This window comes from Alternaria triticimaculans (genome assembly GCF_023758025.1).
Source record: "Alternaria triticimaculans strain BMP 0046 chromosome Unknown scaffold_2, whole genome shotgun sequence".
Lineage (NCBI taxonomy): Eukaryota > Fungi > Ascomycota > Dothideomycetes > Pleosporales > Pleosporaceae > Alternaria > Alternaria triticimaculans.
In genome coordinates, this window is record NW_026055959.1 from 2,894,101 (window position 1) to 2,905,331 (window position 11,231).

At 51.3% G+C, this 11,231-nt stretch overlaps 4 protein-coding genes across 4 annotated transcripts; 2 read left to right on the forward strand and 2 right to left on the reverse strand.

The window, feature by feature from the left end:
- Nucleotides 1–6,350: 6,350 nt before the first annotated feature.
- J4E78_002638 (uncharacterized protein) lies at nucleotides 6,351–7,603 on the reverse strand (the record flags this gene model as incomplete). Its single annotated transcript, XM_049363284.1, has 3 exons — nucleotides 6,351–7,254; nucleotides 7,300–7,532; nucleotides 7,580–7,603. The coding sequence occupies 3 exons, from the start codon at nucleotides 7,601–7,603 to the stop codon at nucleotides 6,351–6,353; spliced, it is 1,161 nt and encodes a 386-aa protein (XP_049225876.1).
- A 247-nt stretch (nucleotides 7,604–7,850) lies between these two features.
- MZM1 (Mitochondrial zinc maintenance protein 1, mitochondrial) lies at nucleotides 7,851–8,284 on the forward strand (the record flags this gene model as incomplete). The annotated part of the gene is made up of 3 exons (XM_049363285.1): nucleotides 7,851–7,905; nucleotides 7,952–8,134; nucleotides 8,184–8,284. 3 exons carry the CDS (start codon nucleotides 7,851–7,853, stop codon nucleotides 8,282–8,284), a joined length of 339 nt encoding a protein of 112 aa, XP_049225877.1.
- Nucleotides 8,285–8,357: 73 nt separating this feature from the next.
- SLT11 (Pre-mRNA-splicing factor slt11) lies at nucleotides 8,358–9,531 on the reverse strand (the record flags this gene model as incomplete). The annotated part of the gene is made up of 2 exons (XM_049363286.1): nucleotides 8,358–9,451; nucleotides 9,501–9,531. The coding sequence occupies 2 exons, from the start codon at nucleotides 9,529–9,531 to the stop codon at nucleotides 8,358–8,360; spliced, it is 1,125 nt and encodes a 374-aa protein (XP_049225878.1).
- Nucleotides 9,532–9,968: 437 nt separating this feature from the next.
- Nucleotides 9,969–11,204, forward strand: ERG6_1 (Delta(24)-sterol C-methyltransferase; the record flags this gene model as incomplete). Its single annotated transcript, XM_049363287.1, has 3 exons — nucleotides 9,969–10,172; nucleotides 10,221–10,577; nucleotides 10,626–11,204. 3 exons carry the CDS (start codon nucleotides 9,969–9,971, stop codon nucleotides 11,202–11,204), a joined length of 1,140 nt encoding a protein of 379 aa, XP_049225879.1.
- Nucleotides 11,205–11,231: the final 27 nt, after the last annotated feature.

The window sequence follows — 11,231 nt, forward strand, 5'->3', positions numbered from 1 at the left end:
CTGGTGGAAATCATATCGCATTGAAGACTGGACAGTGATCATGGATGTAGTTGTGGTTTATTCAGGACTGTTGCCGTTGCGTGTTTGAGTCGGAAGAAGAGCAGCACGCTCATGCTAAGGACGTATGAAGTCTTTGTTGAGCTAGAAATCTAGAAGATCTACGAGAGAAGCAGCATACTACGCTTCTGTCATTCTTTTGAAGTCGAGCAACATGGAGATGACATTGCTCAGTTCCGATAGATAGACTGCGGACTGGAAGCCCAGGAGGACATGAGGCGGTCATGTTGTGGTTTTCGGTCTAGCCGAGGAGACCCGAGAACAAAGTCATGTAAGTGAATCTTGGGGAACGTTGGACATCGTATGGTTCTTTCGCGTTTTCTGTGTGGCCTCGGCGAGACTCAGACAGCATAATATCGTACCTCGCTGTTTTGTCGTCATTTATGGCGAGGAGGTGAGTGGAAGAAGAGTGGGAGACGAAGACATGTGAGATCTTCGATCAGGGTTTGGTGCTCGCTCTCGCAGAAGCCAGACATGGAGATTGATCTGAATGACTTTTGATTTTGGAAATGAGCGGATTGAATGGTTGAGGAAGAAGAGCAGAACCAGTAGCTTTTATACATCTTCAATACCGACGCTACCTCGTTCAGGGCTCGTGCGTAAAGTTCCCATTTGTTCGAACGTGTCGAAGGGATTTGCATAAGCATGTGCACAGCGACTTCGTGATAGCCGATCCACCGCATTAATGAGCGTGATGTTGATTGCTAATTTTTTATGCATATCCAATAGAGACAGCAAAACCAGGAGCTCGTTCATGTAGAAGTTGGGGTAGACTTTCGACATAGCTTCGCTTCCATCAATCTTGCTGCTCCAGAGAAGATCAGTCCATTTGATATTGCCCGTGATGACTTTTATTTTCCAGAACATGCCCGTCTGTTTCTTCCTTTTGGGAAATGCACAATTTCGAAAGCTTCCAACACATCCAAACTCTTCGAACGAGTTTGAGGGTTTGCGTGTTGCTAATGCTTTAGAAGAGGAGGAAGAAGCAGATCTCTTATAGCAGAAGCGGCAAAGCCGATGGGCCCATACTCGGTTTCGGATAAACTTTTTGGGGTTCAGGGGAGTGAAGTCCTCTCGTCGGTCTGCTGTATTGTAGTCCTGTATGCAGTTTTAGTATCGGTGGAATGCATGACGAATGCAAAGCTTGTATCTTTAAGTCGCGCGGAGATGCTCGAAACATGTAGGGACCGACTGGTAATTTGGTATTTCGGAGCTCCCACAGAGATTAGACAGCATCGGGTTGTTGGTAGTGTGTTTTGATGAGATATAGGTAGAAATGTGATGAAGAAGAAGGTCAGCCTCACCGCGGGGTTTATATACATAGTGCTTCGACGCTAACAGCCCCGCTTTCCCGCAGCGTCATGAAAGCCGTGACCATCAGGATACAACGTTTCATACTCGAATTGCATGATGCTTTTGAGTAGCGTCCATCTTAGACGAAGTGTTTGCCTAAAGCCGGATGCGTCGAAACTCCAACATGTGCGGATAGTCTGGTAGTTTAGAATCGACGATTGCGATCTCATTTCCTCCCCAGCTCGCGTCGAAACAACGGCTTTGAGGGATAGTCAGGTCATACGGCGTGGTTTTGAAGCTTCTAAGCCTAGACAGCATGGAAGAGGTACTGTCCGCTTTCATATCCTGCCCAGAACAAGGACACAGCCATGGAACATCTCGGTACTTATTTGAGTATTTTTGGAAGGACGACAGATTCTCCGACCATAGGGGGACGTGCTGCAGGTTTTAGAGAATCATGGAAAGAAGTGTGTGTGACTGAAGAAGTGAGGTGCAGTCCGAGTAGAAGACTTTATACACCGTCTGCCGGCACCTCGCAGCGAAGCGGCATGACTATTGTTCGTGTCAATTTGATCATGACAGCAATAGTGGAAGTCTTTGATAGCGCAGCAAGTCCATGCATCGTACCCGTGGTGATTTTGAGAAAGCTGCCAGAGCCAGAGAAGGCGGAACCATGACTCTCCAGGTTTTGATTTTTGGTAAAGCAGGGAAAAACATGTGTAATGAAGAAATAGGGAGTCGGCAGCCGGAAGGAGGTATTTATACATTGGCCCAGCCCCAGTCGCACGTGACAGTCATAAGAGAAAACGAGAAAGACAACACAGGCGGCTTGTTCATTCACCGCGATGGTGCATGTTTGAGGTGGCATCGTGCCAGGCTGTATCTGTTTCATGGAAAAGACAAGCCAGAAGCACGCACATGCATCGTCGATATACCGTTTTTAATGTGCCATAAACCAATCGTAACGACATTTGGCGAGCAAGGAACGAAAGTCTCGCCCATGGGTCAAACCAGTTACTGTTTTGAAGGATACAGCATTTTGCCGAATTACCATTCGAGGAAAGGAGGAACAAGGTTCGTGAAACATGTATACTTCTTGTCAAGTCCACAGAGTCATAAGAACCGACCTTGTCAGTTTATCGTCTCATACGCCGGAGCGTGCAACTTTTCGAGGTGACGCGACGTATTGCTGTGATAATTCCGATTCTAGTGACATTACTCTTCTCATGCCATCTTCGCTGGCTATTTTAAGCAGTTCAGACGGGCTTGCAGACCGCAGCGAACATACAAATGTCGGTAGTCAATTTGGGGAAGGCACCGAGGCCATAGTACTGTACAAGTGTCGTTTTGGAAGTATTGAAAAAGAACGGAAAACAGCGAGCCATGACATGGACATCTCGATTTTTCGAAAATCTAAAGAAAGCCAGTGGGATGTTGCAAAGAAGAGAGAGCGAGAGCCTGGCAAAGAGAAGTATTTATACACAACATGCTGCTCCACACCATCCGGGAGGTCCGTAATTGTTTTTTTCAGAAGCCACGCAGACATCGAGAGACATCGTAGCGTTTTCAGACAAGAACTTTATCCGGGAGATATTCCAAGTATTGCTCCACATCTTTCGAAGAACAGCATGTGTCCAGAGTGCGTCGTTTTTAAGAGAGCGCAGCCATGGCAGCAGGAATGATGAGTTTGAAGATTTTGGAACAAAGAGGAGAGAGGGCGCCGCACATGGCCAACATCAGTTGTCTTTTTGATGAGTAGTTTTTAGGGTATTTGGTATGTGGAAGGTGGAAGGCACTGGCGTGGAGGAGCTTTTATACGCAACACCACAGTCGGAACACCGCGCCAGTGCAATGAACAGTAGTAAGTCTATCTTGCTTCCATGCAACTTTGGAATGCGACTTTCGCAGAGACCAGGGCAGACCGGACAACATCAAATGCTGATATTTCTCTTTTAGAAGCGCCCCTCTCGTCTTTCATATACCAGTATTATCAGATTTTCGGTGATGCGAAGGCAGAGGCGGAGGGACGAGCTCATGGCTGATGTTTGTGCCACATTTGGATAAAGTGAAAGCAGGCGCAGAAGGCAGATCATTTAGGAGATCTAGTCGCTTTTTGGTAGGGTGATGGAAGAGACGGAGAGCTTTCTCATAACAATTCTTTACTTGGGCTTATTGGTAACGCAGCAGAAGAACCGCAGAGCCACAGACATAGAGACTTGATGAATGTTTTTGATGTATAAGACAAGAAGTTGAAGGTATAAAAAAGGTAGGAGACCCCAGCCCAGGAGATATTTATATACGCAATCCCCAGCTCAAAAAGCCGGGATACAATGTGCAATGTTTGGATTTATTTTGTGAGAGAAGAGAGGAAGCGCAGGATTCATCACATTCCCCTTCTCGTCTTTGAGAAGTCGACTGCTCAATCATTTTCTGGAGCCTGTTTTGTTTTGGCGACCTTCGGGGCTGGCAGGAGACGGAGACCATGGGTTCTCATGCGGTACTTTTAGAGTGGAGGAGCGCACTCGTGCATATATCCTCCAGGCTTCTGGCACAGAAAGAAAGAAGCGCAGAGGCAGACATGAGGAACCCCTTCCATTTTTTTGGAACAGAAGAACGAATGTTTGAGGAGATGGAGCAAGAACTCCAGCAGCAGAGCACTATTTTATACGCTCTCATCCACTAGCGCAGGTATCAGTCTTGCTTTCTTAGATCTCGCAACGCCGGAGCATGACGCAGATATCTTTTGGTTTTGTGAACATAGCCGCGTGCATCTCCGATTTACAGTGTTTCCAACCGTCCAGGCAGCCATAGAACACAATCAAACAGAATTTTGGAGGCCAGCAGGCAGGACAACATCATTGACGTTTATATGCGTTTTGGCGAACCACAACCACAAATGTTCTCGTAGGTGCGGGTTTTTGAGACCGAGGAGGCATGAGAACACCATGAGGTCAAATGCCGCAATGTTTTGGAAAAACACCAGAGGTGTGTGTGATAATGAAGACAGGAAGGCCTGGCGAAGAAGAAGCTTTTATGCTCCAAGTATCCACCAAGCACCGCTCATGGGAAAACAGGCTGCGGTTTTGGTGTACCACAACCACACATGGCTTTGCAGGCGGTATATTTTGAGAAGAAGGAGGCAGACGAAAACCATGCGCAGATGGGACGCTCATTTTGGAAAAAAGAAACCGGAAGTATAGAATAATCAAGACAGGAAGGCCCAGCAAAGACGAGATCTTTATACTCCAAGTATTCACCATGCACCACTCATAGCGAATAAGGTAGCAGATTTGGTGGACCACTGCCACACATGGTGTTTTTGGGTGGGGATTTTGAGAAGGAAGGAGGCAGGCGGACACCATAGGCAAATAAGAAACGCATTTTGGTAAAAAGCACCAGAGGTGTGTGGGATAAAGAAGACAGGAAGAGCCAGCGAAGAAGAGGTTTTTATACACCACCCATGCGCCAAGCACCGCCCATCGGGGATATCGCGAGTGATTTCTGAATTGTTCCTTTGTTTTAGAACCAGGAATGAGGCAAAAAGATCCCAAATCGTGCCTGAATGTTTGTGGAAGCAGAAGTTCTCTCATCGACTGCTTTATCGGTGTTTTTGGAAGGCGAAGAAGGAAAGGACAAGCACATGAAGCTGTTGCCATGATCTTTTGTTTCCGGAGCGACACACACGCGCATCGCTTGTCTTGATGCTTTTTTTTAGAAGTCCACGGAAGGAGGAGCGCACACCATTTGATGTTGTGCATAATGTTTTGGTAAAAATCAGGAAGAGAGGCCAGGAGCGCACACCATCAGATATTTATCCATGATGTTTTGGTCGAATTCAGGAAGGAGAAGGAGGAGCGCACACCATCGGCGCGTTCACGATCCATTTTTGGTAAAACACAGAAAGGTGTGGAGTGTAGAAGACAAGAAGGCAGAGGACGCAGTTAGGTTTATATATCCGCTATACTGGCACATATATCGTTGAAAAGATCTTTTCTCACAGCATACTCTGAAGGGCCTGGTTCTTTAGGACAGACAGGCACAGCTCATGGCATAGTCGTAGATGATTTTTGACTGCTTCTCAGTCATTCCAGGAACACCTGATAGTTTCGTGCACCACATGTCTTCTCTTCCTTTGTATTTGGAGAACAGCGATCGGCCATGTGGTATTCATGATGCATTTTCCTCGACCGGCTATCCTGATTCCCGATCACTATTTTTCGACTCTTCCCACTGCCATGGCGTCCATAGTGATATGTTTTTGGTGGTTCCAGAAACGGAGACATTTGCTAGACCTGTCTTACTTTTTCGAAAAGACGAAACAGTCGCCAGGACATTCGAACGCTTGCATGGAGTTTTTGAGCAGATGGCAATGTTTTGAGAAGACGCAAGGGAAGTGCACACCCTTTGGGTGAACCCCGTTTGTTTTGGAGAAGATGATGAAGAGGCGCAGAAGGAGCGCACACCATGGTTCTATCCAGACTTGTTTTTGGTAAAGATGATGAAGGAGCACAGGACAGAACGCAGCACACATATTGCAGTGAGGTAGATTTTGGATAGAAGAATAAATAGGCGCAGGAAGTGCACACCATAGCTTGGTATAGTGGTGTTTTTTTTTTAGAGACCCAGAGGAAGAAGCGGAGGGAACGCACACCATGTCGTATAGTGCATTCACTTTTGGAAAATAATGGAGAGGCGCGGGAGGAAGCGCACACCATGAGATGACATCCATAGAGTTTTGGTAAAACCCAGAGGAAGGGTGAGTGATAAGAAACGAGGAAAGAGGGAGCAAATAGAGGTATTTATACAAGGCCATCAGTGCACGTGCTACAATTTAGAGAAGAGTTTGAGATGATTCGAGATCTTCAGGTCTTCCCATGTCTTCTAGGAAGGCTTACTGTTATCCTGTAAGCCGTATCAATAGTTATTGTACATAACCCCCACCATCCACGCCCTTTTGTGCCATCCCGGCACACCTAGACGCCATGCCCACCATATCCTCCCTATTTCTTCCCCCTACCCTTGGATTTACTCCTCGTGTTCCGACTGGGTGGGGGTGTATCCTCTCCACTGCTGTCAGCCTCAGCCTCAACAACCACACCCTCATCTTCCACCTCCACCTGCTCCATCTCCTTCACACCCCTATCTCCACTCAGCCTATCCTTCGCCTTCCTTTCCGCCTCCCAATCCCTAACAAGCCTCGTGACATCATCTTCCCGCGGTTTCTCCTTCCCATTCCACGCACTGCACCCACCGCATCTCCACCTCCCAACATCTTCAAGCGTGCGTGCACCGGGCGGCGCCTGCCCGTTCACAAGTCGGCACTCAGAACAGATCAAGACGAAGCGGTTCTTAGCCTGTGTTTCGTCTTCGCCGAGGAGAGCGTCGAGGATGCGGTCGTACCAGTGGGTTTGTGTGAAGGCGGCGGGGGAGTCGGCGGTGTATTGCTTGGTCAGGTCGACGGCACCGGTGTTGAATGCGTTTGGTGCGAATTCAGCGCCTGTGGCTTCGGGTGGGGGTAGTTGCTGCGGCGGGGATGGGCCTTGAGGGGACGAGACATTCGAGGGGGGTTTCTGAGGGGTATGCGGGAGTTGCTGGGGCTGGGGTCGCTGGATGTTGGCCGTTGGGGGAGGAGGCATGCCGGTGCGGGGACCTGGCGGCGGCGCTGGCTTCTGAGGGCCTTGCGACTTTCTGCGATCGGAGGAGTCGCCTTGTTGTGGCTGCTCGGGTTGTTTGGGCGAGGCGCCATATTTCTCGAGCAATTGTTGGGTCGAGTTGTACTTGGTGGCTTCCTTGAGGCGCTCAATGGTAGCGTCGCGTTCCTTGTTCAGCTTCTTGAGGTAGGCTTCAGTGTTCCGGATGCGGTAGTCGAAGTAGCTCATGAGCGCGTAGCGGAGGCCGTAGATCCTGGGGGGTTAGATATATTCCCTGCTGCGATGACGATGGACATACAAGACAGGCCCGCCAGCCACCACACTTCCCTCAATGGGACCCCAATTCTGCCAGCCCGTCACGAAAGTGAGCACGACCGCGACCAAAATATACGCGAAGCCGGTATACAGCGTCCACATGACGCGCGCGCGTCGCGAGAGCTGCTTCTGTTTGTCATTGCGCGCGGCGGCTCTGTTGATCTTGCCAGTCAGAGTGTTGAGCGTCCTCTCGAACGAGGCAGCGTCTTCGCTACCCTGTCACAGTCAGCAAGCGTGTTAGCGCGTAGTTAGATTCGACGTACCTTCCAAGGCCAGAAGGACACCATGTTGGCTCTGGTAGATCGCAGCCCGGTGTGGGAGCTAGATTTCTACCGTTGAGGCCACCGAAGCGTTGCTCGTGTGTGGACCACTTTCAGCTGCGCGACGTCAGCGGGTGTCGGATCGCCAGCCGGGGGGACCCTGGCGGGAACGATGTCACGTGTGGCAACTTTCCTCGCGGAAGTTCCGAGCGGAACTGGTCGTTCTTCACACGCTTCGATTCACTACATACACACCGCCCCGACTCTACACAAGATGGCGCTAGTTGCATACCGGAACCTGCTGCGATCCGCGCGCATCGCCTTCCAAGGTACGAAACGCGACATTGACCTACATCCCGCGCTCACGCAGCACAGGCGACATGAACACCCTCTTCGCTGCCCGCACCGAAGCCCGAAACAAGTTCGAGGCGAACCGCAACCTGCGAATCGGAAGCGAAGAGTTGCAATCGTCATTAGTACATGCCGAGGAAGTGGCCAAGTTTCTACGGGAAAACGTGGTTCAAGGGCAAGCAGCGGACCCAGAGGGCGAGAGCTACAGTATGCTTCTTGCATAATTTCATGAGGGCTGTACGGCTAACGCAGGCAGAACTACGGATACACGAGCATACCGAACGAGGCGACAACGAGGATATCAAAAAGGGCAAGGGAAAGAGTACATTGGGAGGCACAAAATGCTGTTCCTCCTAGGCTTTTATGCACACCGAATGAATCATGATACCCATACAGTCCAAAACGCCGACCCAATGCAAGAAATAAAGACCTAGTTTCCGGCCAAGCTGGCGTACTGGACGTCGTCGTCTGCGCCTGGTGGAGGTGCAACAACCATGCTGTCCAGGCTGTTCTGTGGTGCAGCCTCGATGGCAGCTTGAGAAGCGGCTGCCCGTCGTGATGACCCCGCTACTTGTCTGCCCTCCTTCGCGTACTGCATCCTGACGTTCTGATCCAAGCTGTCCAGCTGCTTCGGCTTGCCCCAAGTAACGCGCATAGGGCAGCCCTTAATAACCACCTTGCCCTTTAGTGTACCCGCTGCTGTCTCGGCGTCTTCCCGCTTGACGAAGTTGACGTATGCGCAATGCGCTCGATGTGAGCAGACCAGTGACCGAAGTTGACCGTATTGTGAAAAGTGTTTGCGGAGCTCGTGCTCGGGAAGGTCGTCTTCCACACCCGTGACGAAAAGTGATGCGACGTTGGGGTCCGAAGGTGGCATCCAGTCTTGCGGGTTTGGCTCCGCGGATGCGCCGCCCATGCGACCTCCTCTTCCAGGCCTCATGCCCCCTCGCGCAGGTGTACCTCGTGAATCTCGAGTTCTGATCGGTCCTGGAACGTGACTGCTCTCGCCTCCTGCGGCACCTCCGCCAGGCGCGGGTAACGCCTTTTGCCCACTCTCGCCCTCCTCAGCCTCTATCCGTCGCTGCTTCTTGTAGTAGGGCTCGCTCTGCGCCAAACGCTTGAGCAGGTCGCGCGCCTTCTCATCCGTCTTCTCGTATGCCTCCATCGCTCCACGTCCCTCTTCGATCTCTCTCTCGTGCTCTTGCGCATAGTACTGTCGGTTGATGTCGCTCTGGGGGCCGGGCGCCACCATCTTCAGCGCAGCATCACGGACTACGATGGGCAGACCGAATGACAAATCGAGCATACAGTGCTGGCAGCAGTTCTTGAGGCGGGCGCATGTGAGGCAGATGTTGGTTCGCTTTTGTCGCGCGGTGCGGTCGGCCTTCCAACGGAAGATGGTGAAGGGTCGCGTGCAGATCTTGCACTCTGCGCCGTAGTCCTCCTTCAGCATCTGCACATAGGTGCTATCCGGCAGGCATTTTTCGCAGACGGACGGAAAGTCGGTAGTTTCCCAACCCGATCCTACAAAAGTTAGTATAGGCTACGCGCAGTGGAAAAAGACATGACGTACGGTTCAGGTCGCTCTTGATTTGCGGCGGCATGGTGAGGCCTGCTGTGTAGGGTGTGCGACAGTGGCTGAGTTTTGAATGTAATCTCGCGACTTCGCCGAGCGAATCTGGGGACGTCGAGTACGCGTAGTGGGGCGCGGTGGTTGTTGCGACAGATGGTATGGGAGTGACGGTAGAAATCTAGGCACTACGCTATACGCCTCTTACGGTCTTGGCTTTCACGCGCTCGGGTGGCGACGACCGACCGCTAGCGCTGTTGACCAGGGCCGCGTACAGAGTCGGTCGTGATTGGGCGACGCCAGTTACCCCCTAAGAAATTCAAGTCCCAATCTCCTACCCATACCGCTCTTTCCTCTCCGGGGTCGTCTTTATAAAGTTTCAGGGTCCTGTCCTCTTCGAATTGTTTATTCTACTATCCGTTTCATTCACTTCACTCCCCGCATAACCCCATATCACTCTTAATACCCATCATGTCTCCCATTGCGCTCGAAAAGGAAGACCATTCTCGCGATGCCGAGTTCAACAAGGCCATGCACGGCAAGTCTGCAAAGGCTCGCGGTGGCATGACTGCCATGTTGCAGAAGGACAAGGCTGCCCAGCAAGCCGCTGTCGACGAGTACTTCAAGCATTGGGACAACAAGGCCGCTGGCGACGAGACCGAGGAGACCCGCAAGGTACGCATATGTGGCATTGTTGCATACCGTGTTTACTAATAGACCCAGGAACGACGAGATGAATACGCTACCCTCACAAGACACTACTACAACCTCGCAACCGACCTGTACGAGTATGGCTGGGGACAGTCTTTCCACTTCGCCCGCTACGCCTATGGCGAGTCTTTCTACAAGGCCATTGCCCGCCACGAGCACTACCTTGCCCACAAGATGAACCTCCAGGACAACATGCGCGTCTTGGATGTTGGCTGCGGTGTCGGTGGACCCGCCCGTGAGATTGTCAAGTTCGCTGGTGTCAACGTCGTTGGATTGAACAACAACGACTACCAGATCGAGCGTGCCACTGCCTACGCCGAGAAGGAGGGTCTATCAGACAAGCTCAAGTTCACCAAGGGTGACTTCATGGTACGATATACTCACACACCCTGGGTATCCCTCACTAACTCGTCCTAGCAAATGTCTTTCCCCGACAACTCTTTCGATGCCGTCTACGCCATCGAGGCCACTGTCCACGCACCATCGCTCGAGGGCATCTACAGCGAGATCTTCCGCGTTCTCAAGCCCGGCGGTGTCTTTGGTGTATACGAGTGGCTCATGACCGACAAGTACGACAACGACAACCCCCACCACCGCGAGATCCGTCTTGGAATCGAGATTGGTGACGGTATCTCCAACATGGAGAAGATTGAGGTTGCGCTCGATGCTATGAAGAAGGCTGGCTTCGTGATGGAGCACAACGAGGATCTGGCAGACAGGGACGACCCTTACCCGTGGTACTGGCCGCTCTCTGGCCAGCTGAAGTACATCAGCACTATTGGCGACATCCCCACCATTCTTCGCATGACCAAGGTCGGACGTGGCCTCATCCACAAGTTCGTCGGTGGTCTTGAGGTGATCGGTCTCGCCCCCAAGGGTACCCAGAAGACTGCCGACAGTCTTGCCCTCGCAGCCGACTGCCTTGTTGCTGGTGGCAGGGAGAAGCTCTTCACACCCATGTACCTTATGGTCGGAAGGAAACCCGCCGACGCATAAGTTTCCAGTTCTCGCCCTTTGCATTAG